The sequence below is a fragment of the Adiantum capillus-veneris genome, chromosome 22 (assembly GCF_014529385.1).
Source record: "Adiantum capillus-veneris isolate H3 chromosome 22, ASM1452938v2, whole genome shotgun sequence".
NCBI lineage: Eukaryota > Viridiplantae > Streptophyta > Polypodiopsida > Polypodiales > Pteridaceae > Adiantum > Adiantum capillus-veneris.
In genome coordinates, this window is record NC_140952.1 from 60,317,962 (window position 1) to 60,334,854 (window position 16,893).

Below are 16,893 nucleotides of genomic sequence, written 5' to 3' on the forward strand. Positions count from 1 at the left end.
ATATGCTACTGATGAAGATTTTATAAGGATCTTTGAATAGTTACAAGAGGGGCAACATCATGAGCACTACCTCCTTAGAGATGATTTTATAATGATGCATGGCAGACTTTGTGTCACTAGGCCATTGCGACATAAGGTCATGGAAGAGAGTCATGTCCCACCGTATGCAGGGCATCGTGGTATTGATGCGACAATTAAAGCGGTAGAGACATTCTTCTATTGGCCTACCTTGAGGAGAGATGTGGATGCCTTTGTGCGAGCATGCGTGATTTGCCAAAAGGTCAAGTTTGACAGGCAAAAGGCACTTGGGCTGTTACAACCACTGCCGATTTCGGATAAGCCATGGGAAAGCATTGCTATGGACTTTATATTTGATCTTCCAAGAACGCCAACAGGGAATGATGGTATGTGGACCATTATCTGCAGGTCCAACAAGCAGGCCCATTTTATCCCTGTTAGGAAGAAGATAAAATCTGATCAGATGGCACGCTTGCTCATGTACAATGTGTGTAAGTACCATGATATGCCACAATCGATTATCAGTGATCGTGATCCTCGCATGACCAGTTTGTTCTAGAGAGGATTGTTTGAGAACATGGGCACTACACTCAAGTTCTTGTCTTCATTTCATCCACAAATTGATGGACAGCCAGAAGAGGCTAATTCTATTGTCTTAGATCTGCTGAAATGTTATGTGTCAGATAACAAGGGCAAGTGAAAACAGTATTTGCCTATGCTTGAGTATGCGTACAACAATACGGTGCATTTGTCCGCAGGCAAGGCACCTTTTGAGATTGTTGAAGGCGGTAAAAAGGTTCCTCCCATTTTGCATACAAACGACAAGATCTTTGAGGCAGATCGATATGTTGAGAACATGGATGAGATGTATAAGAAAATTAAAGTTGCCTTGGAGAAGACTTAGGCAAAGCAGAAAAAGGCTACTGATCGTCACCGTCGTGAATTGCTACTATCACCTGGTGATTGGGTTCTGTTAAGGTTTGAAAAGGCAAGGTTAAAGAAGATGAAGGGCAAGGAACGGCTATTTCCTAAGCTCAGCATGCGTTACTATGGGCCTTTTCAAGTGCTTGACAAGATCAGCGATGTGGCTTACAGGCTGAAATTGCCTGATGCATGGAAGATTCATAATGCGTTTCACGTGAGTCTTCTAAGACCCTTCGTGGGTGATGGGCCAGAAGATATGCGAGATGAGGATCAGCCAGAAGTTGAGGAACTTGATGAGATCTTGTACCTGAGCAAGTTTTGGCACATAAGGACAGAAAAGTTAAAGGACAGGTTGCAAGACGCTACTTGGTGAAGTTCAAGAATTATCCACCTATGGATGCAAAGTGGATGGAAGAGCATGAACTGTCAGAGTCACCAAATGTAGCAGCTTTACCTTGAAGCCTTTGGGTTTCAACCTACTTATGCCCCAACCCAACGTGTGCAAAGGAGGGGTAATGATAGAGCTAGCACATCAAATGTACATATGAATTCAGTGTAATAGAAGGCAATGACAAAAGTATGAAGGTCTCATTAAGTCATTTGTATCTATGTGTTACGACCTTTCTTGCGGATACATGCGATGATAAAAGAGTGCTAACAACACAAGATCATCAATGGTGTGTATTTATGGTATGCAATCGAGGACGTTTGCGATTTCAAGAGGGGGGTATGTCACGAGGACGTGGCAACTGCTAACCTTAGTTGTTGGTTTCTTTCCAATGATTTTTGTTTAACTTTTTGAGATTCTCCTTTTGAAGTTGCAAATTGTCGGACATTGTTTGGCCAATGTGAACGGTAGTTTCACCCGCAGACGAGAAGTGGGTCGGCACTGGAATTCGTATAGTAAGAGGATGTTTAGGCTCAGTTCAAGATCATGTAGGTCCCCCCGTCGCAATTAGCAAGTTGGTGGATACTAAGAAGTGAACTCAATAAAGGCACAAAGCCAAGGTGGGATCACCAAAGGAAAGTATCCGACAGTTGGGCCACATTGCACTTTTGGATGCGGTCCCAATGAGGATAGATGGTCAGATGACCAGGGAGAGTCCAACGAAAGCATCCCCTAAAATTTAGGGAACTGCTACTTTGGGCCTTGAAATGTGTTCGCGTCATTACCTTCGGAATGACAAGGGGAACATTTTACAACTCTGCCGTGAAGTCAATTGGGCAACCAGTTGGGAGATTTTTAGGTGGCAACCCCGAAACGGGAAAATGCTTGTAATCTCGCCAAGTGGCACATTTTTGTGCACTTTCCTCTTGCATGAAGAAGCGGCGCTGAATTTGTAGCTGGGAGGGCTCATTTTTCAGCTTTTGTCATAGGTTAAGAGCTATGGAGTGCTTCCTTTCCTCTCTATGTACAGTGTGGTGCTAGGACTGATGACCTGCACACTATACACTGCTCTCTCTCTCCCCTACGTGCAGTTATGTGATGCCCCACAAGAGGGCTCTTCATTTGACTGATGTACAGCTGTGTGGTTTTATGCTTTTGTAATGAGGCAAGAGCCTCCTTGAGCAGGAACAGAAGTAGCTAACTGCTACTCCAAGAGCAGGCGCCGGTGAGGGTGATAACCTCACCGTACAGGTGCAATTCAGCAATGGTTATGCGCTCTAAATTGACTGTTTTTCAGCCATACGGACGCCAGATCCATTGGGAATAGTGCCCACTGACAGAGGACAATTCGGGGACTGTTTAGGGCTGAAAACAGGGCAAAAACCAGTAAATACAGCGTGCTGAATTTACTGTTTTTGGGCAGGAATCAGAGGGTTTATGCCAGTGGAAGTGAGTTTGAGCGGGGGAATCGGTTTCGCGCAAGTTTTGGGATTGTTATGCTCCCAAAATTTGGCCAAAGCAGGTGGTATCTAGCTGGACACAGGTAAAGAATTCTCAGGACTCTACTTTGTAATTTACCCTCTCTAAGTATAAAGAAATACCGAAAGGGACGCCAATTTTGGGGCCTACAAGTTGTTGGCGTCTGCTCGGAGCATTCTAGCTTCCAAGCCGTGTGTGTGCTTTAGTGTTAATTCCCGTTGTAGGCTCCCTTTGCAAAGTACCCTGTGTGTGTGTGTGTGTGTCTAAACTAAAGTAAAGAATTTTGGGTGAAAGCCAAACCCTATCGCCCCACGGGCCGGTTTCAGCTGCATTCGGATCTGGAGGCATCCAGGGAGGGGTATGTTTGACTATTGCGGATTCTTAGCAGCGGGCCATTGTGGGCAAAGGGATTATTGTGCCAGGCTGGGCTGAGTGGATTACTATGCAGGTTTAGGGTTGCCTCATGGGCTTCCTGAACATCTATGCACCCAATGTGGAGATTGCACGTGCAGAGTTTTGGTCTCACATTGTAGAGTCTCTGCCGCAGGCAGAGCAATGGTGCATTGGGGGTGACTTCAACATGTTGGAGGACCCCTCTGACAGGATTGGAGGTAGCTATACTACAGTACATGGAGTTGAGTTGGCAGTGTCACGTGACACATGGAACCCTATGTGTCCGTGGACAAGCTACAGCATGATCAGGGTTCAGTCAGTCCAGTCAATCTAGATTAGAAGTGATCTGGCACTTTTGTGAGTCTATTCGTAGACCGTGCATGCCCAGTCACTTAGTGTAGATGCATATCCTCTGGTTGCACACAGCATGATCATCCGTATTCCCATCAGAATCCATCAGATTCCATCAGGGGAATTTTCCAGTGCATTTAGCCTATTTTACCTATTTTTGGCATTTTCACTTATTAATTTAAGTGACTTTCCAACAAAAGTAGGTAGGGCAATTTTGCTAAGAAAATATATAAGCAAACCCAAGTTAGCACTCAATGGCAGAAGAGGCAGCAGGAGCTCCACGCTCAACAAGCAACTTCTCAGCAGACACCCCCAGGAGACCTAGCGTTTTGCAGATCCAGCATCACCTAGTGTTTTTCCTCATCAGATCAGCCTCGGCTACTGTAGACAGCAAGAGCCCCAGCGTTTTTGCAAGAGATCAACAGATCAGCCTAGCGTTTTGCATTTTGCAGAACCACGGTAGCAGCAGGACCAAAACTCAGCCCTAGCGTTTTTGGTTGCAGATCAGCCCCGGCGTTTTGCACCTTTACCGCGACGGAAAGTCAAGGGACATTAGCGTTTTCAGTTTTCAGCAGTTAGTACCCGCAGATCAAGTCCCGAACTTCGCAGATCTCACCTTCCCGCAGCAGTTCCTCGCCGCACGGTCAGTTTCCGCAAGATTTACAGTTTCAGCCCGGAAAACGCAGATTTCAGCATCTGCGTTTTCAGCGCGTCGTCGTCGCATCGTCGCCATCGACATCGTCATCGACATAGAGTCAAAATTCAGCAGATAGAAGATTTGCAGATTTCAGCCCTTAGGTCGACTTCGTCATCACCGTCGACATCGTCGACATAGCCTAGACTTGCATCAGTCACTTGCATTCATTTGTACGAGATTGTGCAATCAATAGTAGACCACTCTTGCCGACGAGAGTGGGACCTTCGGAGGAGGGTTTTACGTCTCTGGTGTCATATTCTCTTCTCTCTCTATCTCTCAGTCTCATACACTTTCACGCACAGTGTCCATTCACTTTGTTTGTGATCATTGCACTCTCTCATTAAGAACGGAAAGCTCTACCTTCCTTAAGAACAAAAGGAACCTTGAGCATAGTTCAGAGCACTCATCTTGAGCAAAGCGCAAACAATCATTCCGCTGCACCTAACATTGGTATCAGAGCTTTGGCAGTGTTCTGTATCACTCAAGGAAAGAACCACAAGAATCACAAGAATTTTTTTTGCTTGTTGCGGTCGCACAAACCCAAGTACGCTTGGGCGTGTCGATTCCTAATCATGTTTTTGAAGAGTGACAGGAATCCCAGGAAAGAAGGGCTTGTCCAGCCTCCCCTTGTGTCTCTTTTCAGACAGCTTGGGAGAGGTTATATATGACTGCGGGTTTTAGATGTGTGGCAACATTCTAGCTTTGTGAGGCCCCCAGACAGCCTGGCCTTCTCTCGTTCGGACCGCAAAGTGGGAGGAGTGAAACTATCTCGGATATATCGCTTCTACACTAGTGACCACTTCTGTGACTTGGGTGGGACAGATTTGCATTCTGGCTGGGACTTCTTTTTCGGACCATGCACCAGTGACCCTTATAGTGACAAATAGACAGAGGAGGGGGAGCACAATGCTACGCATCCCAGAGGTCTTGTTGGACTCTGCGCTCAGAGAGTGAGTGGTGGCTCTTTGGACAGAGGGCTTAGACATGCAAGACTCTCCAGTTGACAGAGTGGCCTCTTGACTTGCTCAGCTTAGTCGGCTATTTCTCCAGAAGTCTACGGTCCGCCTGACTGCAACGAGAGTGGAGGAGCAGTGTCTCCGACGAGGCGTTGCTTCCTTGCAGAGGATGTAGGAGCAGCATCTAGACAGTCCCTGGTTGGAGGAGCAGTTGCAGTAGGCTCGCCAGCACAGAGGAGAGGCGCCATGAGTTTGCTTTCCATCGACAGGCATCTCAGTGGACCCAACCATAGTTTTTTCCAGACTCGTCCGATTGCCCAATCGGGCTTCCTCACGCGTGTGCGCATGGTTGCCGCATGGTAGCTGTTTTCGGACGCGAGCAAGGCAGTTTTTGACGCGCTGGCAAAAAACCCCCAATTTCTCAAATGTGGCCCACAACGCCTCTGCGCGATTTATTAAAAACCTGCAGCGTTGCCGTTTCTGCACAGAGAGTCCCCATCGAAGCTTGAGAGTTGAGAGGACTCGAGACCGCGAGCCGGGAGCCCTACCCAGTGCCCACACACTCTCCCGTGCGCGGCTGATTCTTCACCTACGCCGTCCGTTACTCGTGAGGCCTCTACTTTGTCAAGGTTTGCACTGTGCAGTGTGCACCTTGCAAGTTTGCAGAATCCATATGGGTCGAGTGAAGCGTCCCGAATGGCAGTATGTAGAACAATTGAAGCCTCAAAAGAAAGGGCAATTTACATGTAAATGCAAGTATTGTGGGCATACTTGGGACGGCGGTCCCTCCCGTATTCGTGCACATTTATTGTCCCTTTCTGGCCATGGTGTAGGCCCATGTGACAGTGTGCCAGAGGACGTCAAAGAGGTGGTCACAAGATTGCATGTAGATGTACAGAATGATGGGAAGGACCCAAATGCATTTGTAGATGCCTTGGTGGATGATTTGGGAGCTAATGCCTCTGCCTCAGGCTCAATGAGTACACATGCATTAGGGAGTGCTCATGTAAGTGCCACTGGGACTTTGGCTTCCAAATCAAATGTGGGGTCCTCGAGCAAGAAGAGGAAGGTTGCACAAGGGCCCTTGGCAAGTGCATTTAGCTTGCAAGCACGCAAGCAAGCAGATCAAGCCTTGCTCAGTTTTTTTTATGCAAAGGACATTCCTGAATGGAAAGTGCGGAGTCCTTTCTTTTTGGAAATGGTCGAGGCAATTGGACGAGTTGGTCCATCTTATGTGCCTCCCACATACAATGCTTTGCGCACCACAGAGTTAAATGATGAGGTCAAATGCATTGGTCATGAGATCATGGGTGTGTGCGAGAAATGGAAAAAACATGGATGCACAATTGTATGTGATGGATGGTCTGACACTAGACGCAGGTCTATCATTAACTTTCTTGCATGCTCTATACATGGTTCTGTGTTTTTGAAATTTGTGGGCACATCTGGGGAGACAAAGACATCAGAATTTATTTTCAAGCAGCTTAAGGATGTGATTATTGGGGTAGGACCCTCCAATGTTGTGCAGGTATGCATGGACAATGCAACTAATTGTGTTGGGGCCGGGCAAATGGTGGAAGAGAACTGGAAACACATTTTTTTCACGAGGTGTGCATGCCATTGCTTGGACCTCTTGTTTGAGGATATTGGGAAGCTCCCTTGGATTGCAAAAATTCTTGAAGATGCAACAAAGGTTGTCACATTTGTCACAAGGAAGTCCACTGTCTTGGCATTGTTTCGAATGCTTAGCAAGAAGGAATTGTTGAAGCCATCGGCCACTCGATTTGCCTACTACTTCATCATGTTGGCTAGTCTTGTGGATGAGAGATGTATGCAAGGTGTGCGTAGGCTTATGATTGATGCAAAATTTGTGAAAATGAAGGCATCCAGGACTGCAAAGGCCATAGTGGTCTCGGACATCGTGTTTAATGCATCCTTTTGGCAAGAGGCCAAGTTGATTTTGAAGATTTGTGCTCCCATCTTGAAGATACTTCGTTTGGCTGATAGGGAAGGAGCCACCATGGGGCTTGTGTATGAGCTTACGGATCGCATGGTTGAGCAAATTCAAAACATGCAAGGTATTGATGCGGCAAGGATGCAAGAGATCAAGGACCTATGCATTGATAGATGGAATATGATGCACACACCATTGCATGCTATGGGATACTTGTTGCATCCTATATGGCAAGGAAGAGGGCAATTCAATGACAGTGAGGTTCATGACGGGTGGATGACATTTTTGGACAGGTATACCAAGGGTGATTTGACCATGCAGGGTACCCTCATTGATGAGTTGGACACTTTCCTCACTGAAAGAAAGTCATTTGCTCATCCTATTGCAAAGGATCCAAAGAGAATGCAAGAGGGTGTAAAATGGTGGGAGACTTTTGGGGCTTGCACGCCCACATTGCAGACTCTTGCACTTAAGGTGCTTTCTCAAGGGACATGTGCCTCTCCATGTGAGAGAAATTGGAGCACCTTCTCTCTCATTCACACCAAGAGAAGAAATAGGTTACTTCCTGCTCATACCGAGAAGCTTGTCTACATACACACCAACGTGAGGCTCTTATGCAAGATCAAAGAGCGCGGCTATGAGAGAATGGAGGTGACATTGGAGATGCTTAACAAAGAGAAGGATGAGGAGCGCTTGCTTGAGTTGTAGGAGATTCAGGAGGCTATTGCACAGAGCACTGATGATGTTACGGAGTCTCTTCCGATTAGCATGCCCAGTGATATTGGGACTTAATGCTCCGTTGCTGAGGATGAGGCTTGGGATGAGGATGAGGATGAGGATGATGAGAGTGATGATGAGGATGATGATGAGGAGGTGGCCTTTGATGAGAGTTAGAGCTCATTGCATTTTGCTCTAGCCTCGGTCCTGAATCCTCTTAGCTCCACTTAAGTTTTGGATTCACTATTTAGCATCAAGCGGCTGGACTCCACCCTCTAGGCTCTATTTATGTTTTGTCATTGAATTTTGGAGTACTCAGTACACAGTCTTGTTGGTTTTGGAGGCTCCATATTTTGCCATCTAGTATGATCATGATTCCTTGATGTATCTATTGATTAGAGATCTTGATCTGTTTCTCGGCTCCCGACTCCTTGATTTAGCTAGATTCTACATTTTCTATGATGTTTTAATGCATTATGTGGCTTTGGGCTACTCTGTAGAGTCTACTGTTTTAATTTTAATTGCTATTTGTTATGAGATATATATATATACACTAATTTTTTAGTGCCGTATGGTATTCCACGTATGGAATCTTCGGGGGGTTTGAATCGGGCTTATATCGGGCTTCCATACGCGCCCGAGTGAGACGCATGAAAAAACTATGGACCCAACTGGGTAGGTGACAGTGACAAGGGCTTTCTTTGAGACAGTGGGACCCCGACATACGCATGGCAGGGTCAGCCAGTTGAGGAGGCCTGACGGGTCAGTTGCTTCAGAGCGAGAGGACATGCGAGTAGTTGCTACTGACTTCTACTGTGACCTGTTGTCAGCAGAGCCTCAGTCAGAGCTCAGGATGCATGGAGGGAGCGGGTTTGGGGGCAGATGCCTTGTCTTGTGACTGAGGAGATACCCGAGAGGCTTGAGCAGCCTCTTCAACTAGAGGATCTCCACGCGTCCCTCAGAGCACTTCCCCGTGGTAGCTGTCCAGCTGAGAATGGTTTGACTCCTAGCTTTTTTCTTGCAGTACTGGGACTTGCTTGGCTCAAATCTTTGCAGCGCTTTTCAGTACATCCTGCACACAGGAGAGATGCCTAAGAGCATGAGTGAGGGTCTGATCTACCTCATTTCCAGTGAGGGTGGCTCCTTGGATGAGATTCGACAGTGGCGGCCCATCACCGTCCTCAACTCAGCCTACAAAAATCTTGTCGAGGCTGAGTTTGAGGATTCAGCCACTTCTAGAGAGCATTATACATGGAACACAGACAGGTTTTGTCAAGGAGCGTAGTATCCTTGACAACATCTTTACTTTTTGGGAGGCATCTGCTCTCGCGCACCTCCGTGGTGAGGATCTGGTGATACTTCTTCTCGATTTTGAGAAGGCCTACAATAGAGTTGACTGGGACATTTTGAAGGGCACTCTACGCAGGATGGGTTTCTTAGATGCCTCGATCAGAGGTGTGTCAGCTCTTTACAGAGGGGCACACAGTCAGGTGCTGTTGGCAGGTGGTAGAAGAGATCGCTTCATGCTCAAACGTTCGGTCAGACAGGGCTGCCCTCTTACCCCTTTCCTCTTTCTGTTCTATGTTGAGGTGATGGGCAATGTTAACAGAGAGGATTATACTCCAGTCGGAGTTTTAAGGCTTTGTTAGCCAGTAGAGAATAGTATGGATGCCTTTCATAGTCAATCGTCATGCTTTAACCAATTTCTATGGATAGTCCTCAAACGAGCCGTTCATCCAAGAGTAGTTCGTTTATAGGTAAAATGTTTTTGAAATCATAAGAATCGAAATAATTACACAAAGGTAAGTAGTCTTGGATTAACCAGCAATCTAAAACCAGCAGAGTCAAAGAGTACAATAGCTATGAGTAGGAATCTGATCTATAGATAAGGAAAGACCACCTAACACTAGTCAACGTAACAAGGAATTATAGACAGTGGGTCTATCAAAGCCTATAAACAAAAACCTCCAAAACCAGCGTCCAGATTTCCAGCGTCCTGATGTTCAGCTTTCTAGGAGAACCTTGTGTTTAGGACGTGTGTGTTGCTGTTTTTAGACTTATACTAATACACAAAAGAACATAACAGTTCAAAAGACAGCTGGCTTCAGGCAAAGGATAATGATTAGCACAAAAACAACTCAGTCTTTGATTCATTTTTGTATATCATAGTGAGAATGAGGTATCATTCTAGTGTTTTGTACATAAGATAGTCAAGAACAACTTATTCTGAAGTGAAAGAGGCTAAGTATGACAATGATGGACAACAACTTAGCCAAAAAGATCCTAGGTAAAGATAAAGTCCTCACGTGCATCCATATAAACAAGACAACAGATTCGTAAGTTTTGAATAGATATTACAGGTGTCAACAAACCTATCAATTGTTATCCATATCATATTTAAAACCTTTTTAACTTATACCTACCATCCATGTAGTGTTAAATATCAGCAAGTATCCATTCTCAGAACACTAAGCCAAGTTGATGAGAATAGAATAGTCAAGCCTGAAGCCAAAGAGCTGTATCATTTTAGAAAATCCATGAGTCTCATCGGAGCTACAAGTGACAATGTTAACAGAGAGGATTATACTCCAGTCGGAGTTTTAAGGCTTTGTTGGCCAGTAGAGAATAGTATGGATGCCGTTCATAGCGAGTCGTAGAAGTTTTTCATGCTTTAATCAGTTTCTATGGATAGTCCTCAAACAAACCGTTCATCCAAGAGTAGTTCGTTTATAGGTAAAATGTTCTTGAAATCATAAGAATCGAAATAATTACACAAAGGTAAGTAATTTTGGATTAACCTGCAACCTAAAATCAACATAGTTAAAAACTACAATAGCTGTGAGCAAGAATCCAATATATAGACAAGGAAACTCAAACTAACACTTGTCAACTTAACAAGGAATTATAGACAGACGGTCCATCAAAGCTTATAGACAAAAATCTCCAAAGCTAACGTCCGGGTTCCTAGCCTTGTGAGAGAACCTTGTGTTTAGGACGTGTGTGTTGCTGTTTTAAGACTTATACTTATACACAAAAGAACATAACAGTTCAAAAGATAGCTGGCTTTAGACAAAGAACAATTATATCACAAAACCAACTTAGTTTTTGAGTCATTTTTGTATATCATAGTGAGAATGAGGTATCATTGTAGTGTTTTGTACATAAGATAGTCAAGAACAACTTATTTTGAAGTGAAAGAGGCCAAGTTCGACAATGATGGACAGGAGCTTAGCTAAAAAGGTCCTAAGTAAAGATAGAGTCCTCACTTGCATCCATATAAACAAGATAACAGATTCGTTAGCCTTGAATACGTATTATAGGTGTCAATGAACCTATCAGTTGTTATCCATGTTCTACTTAAAACCTTTTAACTTATACCTACCATCCATGTAGTGTTAAATATCAGCAAGTATCCATTCTTAGAACAATAAGCCACAAATGAAAGTGATGTGTGTGTGTGCGCGCGCGTGCGCGTGTGTGTGTTCTACACGTGCTATTGGGCACTGACAATATTAGTGGGTATGTCATAGTGTTTAGTCAATACTACCCATGATGGAGTTGATGGTTATCATCTTGTTGGTGACTACCATGAGTCTATACCTTGCACGTTCAGGGTGAATCTGGGTTCATCCTGGATTCATCTAGGTATATTCTTTTGAGGCTGATCTATAGGATCTAATTTGGAAACGCAGTTTTTGATCGTACTTCTTCAAATGTTTTTCTAACATTTGAAATTGTGAAATGGTTCATAGTTTCTGAGATTGCCCTTTGGATAGGTTTGTTCTTTCTCTTTTCATCTCCAGGTTTGTGCTTCCTTTAAGGAAACCACCTAGTTTTCTAAGTTCTTGTCCATGCTTTTTGCTTGAAACCTAGATAACAAATTGGTTTGTTACAACTATATAGATTATATTGTTTTCAATACCAAAGAGATCCTGCTGTTAGTTTAAAATATGCCTCATTGGCTACAACAATGTTGCCAAGGTAAGATGGGGGGCCTTCCCTCTTGTCGAATGTGCACAAAAGTGTCTTCTTTCCTGTCAAATGGTCATATTTCATCAACTGATACAGCACTTTTCCATATTATCACAAGTATAAGGATGTTTAAATATCATGCGCGCACTCTTATATCATGCAAACATAGTCTTGTTGTACAGTGGGAGATCTTCCAAATTAATGATCATTATTGAAAAGACATAAAAAGAAAATTGGAACCTTAAGAGAATGAGTAGTGAATATAATGTTGAGGACCAGATATCTTAAGACCGTTCCCCTCTTGGAAGGATTTTGATTATATTTCTTTCTAAAAAGAGAACTTGTTCATAAATCAGCATGGAAGTTGTCTTACATAATTTATAGACAAGGGAGGCTTGGAACTCCCAAGGATCACTAGCACAATGGCATATAGCTGAGTCTGTTTTGATAGCTTTCATCTGCTTTTGTAGCCCTCGCAGTTGCACAGGAGCTTAGAGTTCTTTCGGGGTGAGTAGTAATGTAAAGTACAACTGATGACAGTTTCTCATCACAAAATGTGTAGAAGTTGAAGTATCCTGTGAACTAAATCCTAGCTATGATGAAAAGAGGAGACTCTAAATGACTCTAGGCTGTAAGTTGCTGTATGACAAATGGCATTTTGTAGGAGTCGTCCTTGTCGAGTGCAATATCTTGTTACCGTGTGGGTCGAGAGGAAGAGATTGCTAAGTTGTCGTACATGGTTCCTCCGATTGTGGGCAGTGATGGCTCGAATGTGAGATGCTGCAGAAGTTGTGAACATGGATCTCCTGGTTGCAAACGTCTCAATCTACAAATGGCAATGGCTCTAATGCGGAGTCTAGTGCACGGTAGATCAGTGGGTTGGGAAGTATTGGCTGCTAGAGTAGCACTGAAGTTTGTGAGGGCGGCACTTTGGGGCTTGCTGCTCTCCTATTTCTTGAGTCTGTCTATGGCGCCTAATAGAGCCCAAGAAAGTTCTGGTCCTCATCTGACGCGATGGTCCAAAGCCTTCAGGAAAAAGGCTTTGGATCTCTCTCTCGCATCCGGCATATAGGGTCTTCTCATGACATATATTTTCAACTTGACCCATCTACAATCTCAAATTGTGTGATGAGGTTCACGCCTGCCTAATAGGAGTGGGTGGCTTCCTCATTAGCAAGGTGCATGGAGTAGATGAGTGCTAAACGGGGATGTCTCTATTGTGATAGCTTCCATATCTTGATGAGAATAGACATGGCTCAGAACAACACCGCTAACACCACAACAAGACACTGGAGCAGCCCCCAGCTCATAACAACGCCACTAATACCACAACAAGACACTGGAGCAGCCCCCAGCTCCGCTTTAAAGTCTCATGCAGTACTGATGAGTGCAATCATCAACACTAATGGCCTATCTGGATGCTCCCATTTATCATAATGGTATCTCTTAGGTCTCTTAGGTCCCTTACATCCTGCCAAAGGCACCCTCCTCCTCTGGTAAAGGCTAGGACCCCAAATCTCTGCTCCATAAAGGGAAGTCAAATTAACCTGTGTATAAATAACCTTAGTGTTGTGTTTGGCTCTTGAAATTGTGTGTCCTCAAGCACTCCCAAAGATGCATAACCACGTGCAAGTCTTCCATCCGATGCCTCCCTCATATAAACCTGTGGTCTTTTGGAAAATGCACGCAGGATCTCACATCCTCTCAACGTGAATTGCAAGTGTGATTTGGACCTTCATGCTTGTCGTGTGTTTAATTTCATGACTTGCAATTTACCAAGATTTACTATGAGTTCTCTATCCGCACAAGAGGAGTCCAATGCATCTGGGTGAAAGCATAACTAGGTGGCATGCTATTTGAGCTATCATATGGCATACCTCAAAATCGGCACAAAGGTATGCTTATTTTGGGAGCATATGAGAAGTGCAAATTTTCCTACATGCGCACTAGGATTTTGCACAAAAGGAAAGTTCTCTACTATTGGGAGAGCATCACTCAATCTGGTCTTCTCTATTTTTTTCTTTTGCTTTGATTTCCGTGAGTGTATGCATGAGGTCTTCTTTTGAGTGTGTGTGCAATTCATCACTCAAGCTTTGTATCATCCTTCACGTTTGTGTTGTTTTTGGTCATAGTGTTGACAACCATGAGAGATCATTGGAGTGGAGAGTTCTAAAGTTTTCCCTATAAGGACGCTTGTGGTTTTGTTGTGTTGCTGGGACACTCCCCTTCAAGGTGGTAGGCAATAGCATGTACATGGTTGTGTTGTGGTTGTGTGTTCACAGAATCTCCAATCATGTTATTGTTGACAACTACGACTACATGGTGTCCCTTGGTTCACTGTGTCTTTTCTTGTGTACGTATTGTACAGGAGCCTAGAGGACCTTCTAGAAGCCAGCATTTTTGTGCTTGCTCAGTTTCTCTGCTTGGTTTTTGGTCTCTCGAGTCTGCATGGAGGAGCACTCAATCTTCAGTAGTTTTCTCACTTTTGGTTAGTTTCCTCGTAGACTTTTCTACACTAGATGGGCTCTCACCAAGCGTCTTGTGAGAGTCTCTTTATTTTCTATGGAGTGCAAGGAAATACCCTGGCAAGGGGTATTTAGAAGGGAAAACTGATGAACCAAGCGACCACATTCTTTTTGACCACTAAAACAATTTGGAAGTGGGAAATGCATCAAATTTTCAGCATTTTAATGTGCTTTTCAAAGAGTGATATTGGAGTTCAAAATTCCTTAAAAGGTCCATATGATTGCTCCATACACTAAACACAATGTCTCTCAAAAAAGTCGATGCATGGATTTCGGGTTGACAACGATTCTTCTGTCCTAGGAAAAATCTTATGTTTATATTCGACACGCTATTTAGTGTTATTACACATGTTTCATACTGCACTATGAGAGAGTTTCTGAAGTTTGGCATTTTCTCAATTTTGTGGAAGTGCTGGACCTTAATGCATATGCCTTCTAGGCTTGTGCTATGATAATTAAGAGTAGAAGTATGTGTGTGCTATCATAGCACATAACTGGAGTGCTTTTTCTTTCTAAGAGATGCATGCCCAAGACTGTGATATCGTCTGGATTTTGAGATTACGTAGTTCTGTTTATCTTCTTTGTCTCATTTGTATCACCTCCATATCACATCATTTTTCATTAAGGTCTTCATTGTTTTCAATAAGATGTTTTCAGATTTCGATTCTTTTCTTTTCCAGCCCTAGACAATCATCCTTTGTGAACTGCCTCCCAAGTTTTTTAAATTCCTTAAAATGCAATGTTGATAGGTATCCCTCCTATAAATTCCATTAATTTGTCAGGGATACCTGGAGTCAATATATGAGTGGTGCCTTTAGTTTTGATTGTTTTATCATAGGTTTCAATATGCACCTATAAATGGAGAAGATTGAGGAAACAAAGCTTCAATCTCCTTGTTTCCCGCATAAGACAAGGTGTAGAGATAAATTGTATCGATTGGTAATTAGCTCATGAAAAGAAAACTCAATTACCGGCAGAAGGATCCAGCAACATGCCACAAAACTCCAAAACAAACACTAGCAGTACAACAGTATGCTTTTTCTTTTAGTCGCCTCTCATGTTCAGTGGTTTAAATATGCAGACTATAAAGAGCGCTGTCACTTTATTGAAGCATACTTGACATCTTCATCAGCTGTTATTACACCTTTGCCCAGAGCTAGAGAACTCATGGAGGAAGTTGAAAGCTACACGCTTATTAGTCATCTTCATTGGGGTTTGTGGGGAATTCTGTCGGTAAGTCTCTCTACCTTCTTTCCATCCACATATATGTTACAACTGATCACTTAAATGATACTTCCTGTGGCTATCTCTGCAGGCAACATTTTCAGACATCGATTTTGATTACCTGGAATATTCAAGACAGAGGTTTCAATCTTATTTTGAGTCCAAACCCTCTGTTCTACTGAAAGATGGTTGTATTACATACTAATGGTATTGTGGCAAGGCATTAATTTATTCTTCAGCAACTTGTAATAAAACTTTTATCTGTTACGAAAGACTTGTTACGGTTATAGTGGTAGTGGTGGTGGGACAGAGAGATGAAGGGCAAGGAGAAAGCGGAGGGAAAAGGGGGGCGGGAGGTCTTACTGACTGCTTTGGCACATTCCTCTCTGTTACTGCAAGGAAGCAGCTAAATAGGAAAGACCCTCCACATTGTTTTCAAGTCTTGAAAAGAATGCTCGGCTTAAATGACATCAAAGTAACCCTGAAAGTTAAAATTTCCTCATGGTAAAGCTCTTCTCGAGCGATAAAAAGTGTTGGAGTGCTTTGTATAGCAACGGGGAGAAGTATATATTCGAAGCTTTATGATCTTGGTGAAAGGATGGAGTGACTTTACAAGCGAATCACCACAAGTGGAACACAATGTAACCTCGCTGTGGGCTATTGTCATTACAATTTCATACTGTAAAGTTTTAACCTTTTTTTGAATGATTCTTTCCATCCCCTTCAAAGGGGTCAGGACAGAATCAAGGAGGTAGAGTGCTCGTGGCTGTAGGCAGAAATGAAGCTTGTTTTTGGACTGAAGTTGCTTGTAAGACAGTCTCAAAATAGAAGCAAGTTGAGAACTGAAGTTCCTCACATTGGATGGTATAGGTGGAAGGTCGGATACAGCCTCTTTAAGCAATGGGGAATAGCCATCTTGGTTTGCTGTAAGGTTTGGTTTGGGATAAATGATAAAGTTTTGATTCTTGCAAAAATATTGTTCTGATTCTTTCAAAACAAAACGAGGAGAATTGTGTTCTCATTTTTGTGATCAAAGTATTTACTGCTGCAACTGACAAAATGAAACATTTTCTTAAAGGTAACAACACCCTCTGTTTTGAATTGGTTGCCTAAGATCCCAGTGTTTGAAGTTGTGCTTCCTACATGAAGAGCAAGAATTAACTACAAAAAGCCTAGGGGATACAAGCCGCATTGCTTAACGACAAAAGTAAAGTCGCAATGGGATATATAGATCACAAAACTACACCGTATCGCATCTTTGATGCAGAAGTTGCTCAAGCTATGCTCAAAAGAAG

The 16,893-nt window shown here is 43.5% G+C and overlaps 2 protein-coding genes across 3 annotated transcripts in view; both read left to right on the plus strand.

Moving 5' to 3' along the window:
• The window catches only part of LOC147429444 (putative choline kinase 2), a 62,057-nt gene extending 45,485 nt beyond the window's left edge, over positions 1-16,572 (plus strand). For both annotated transcript variants that reach the window (XM_086495696.1, XM_086495695.1), the window contains exons 5-6: positions 15,456-15,607; positions 15,690-16,572. In XM_086495696.1, coding sequence (XP_086351822.1) covers positions 15,456-15,607; positions 15,690-15,803 — 266 coding nt within the window. In that variant the 3' untranslated portion in view covers positions 15,804-16,572. The remainder of the gene's footprint in view (positions 1-15,455; positions 15,608-15,689) is intronic.
• LOC147429445 (uncharacterized) lies at positions 5,880-7,868 on the plus strand. Its single transcript, XM_086496090.1, has 3 exons — positions 5,880-6,634; positions 6,812-7,361; positions 7,590-7,868. The coding sequence occupies exons 1-3, from the start codon at positions 5,880-5,882 to the stop codon at positions 7,866-7,868; spliced, it is 1,584 nt and encodes a 527-aa protein (XP_086352216.1).
• Positions 16,573-16,893: the final 321 nt, after the last annotated feature.

Bases quoted from the DNA above. Each gene is read 5' to 3' on its own strand.
- LOC147429445 (XM_086496090.1), top strand. From the start codon at position 5,880: ATGGGTCGAGTGAAGCGTCCCGAATGGCAGTATGTAGAACAATTGAAG. The intron at 6,635-6,811 runs GAAATTTGTGGG...CATTTTTTTCAC, and splicing joins ATACATGGTTCTGTGTTTTT to GAGGTGTGCATGCCATTGCT. The intron at 7,362-7,589 runs GCTATGGGATAC...AAATGGTGGGAG, and splicing joins TGATGCACACACCATTGCAT to ACTTTTGGGGCTTGCACGCC.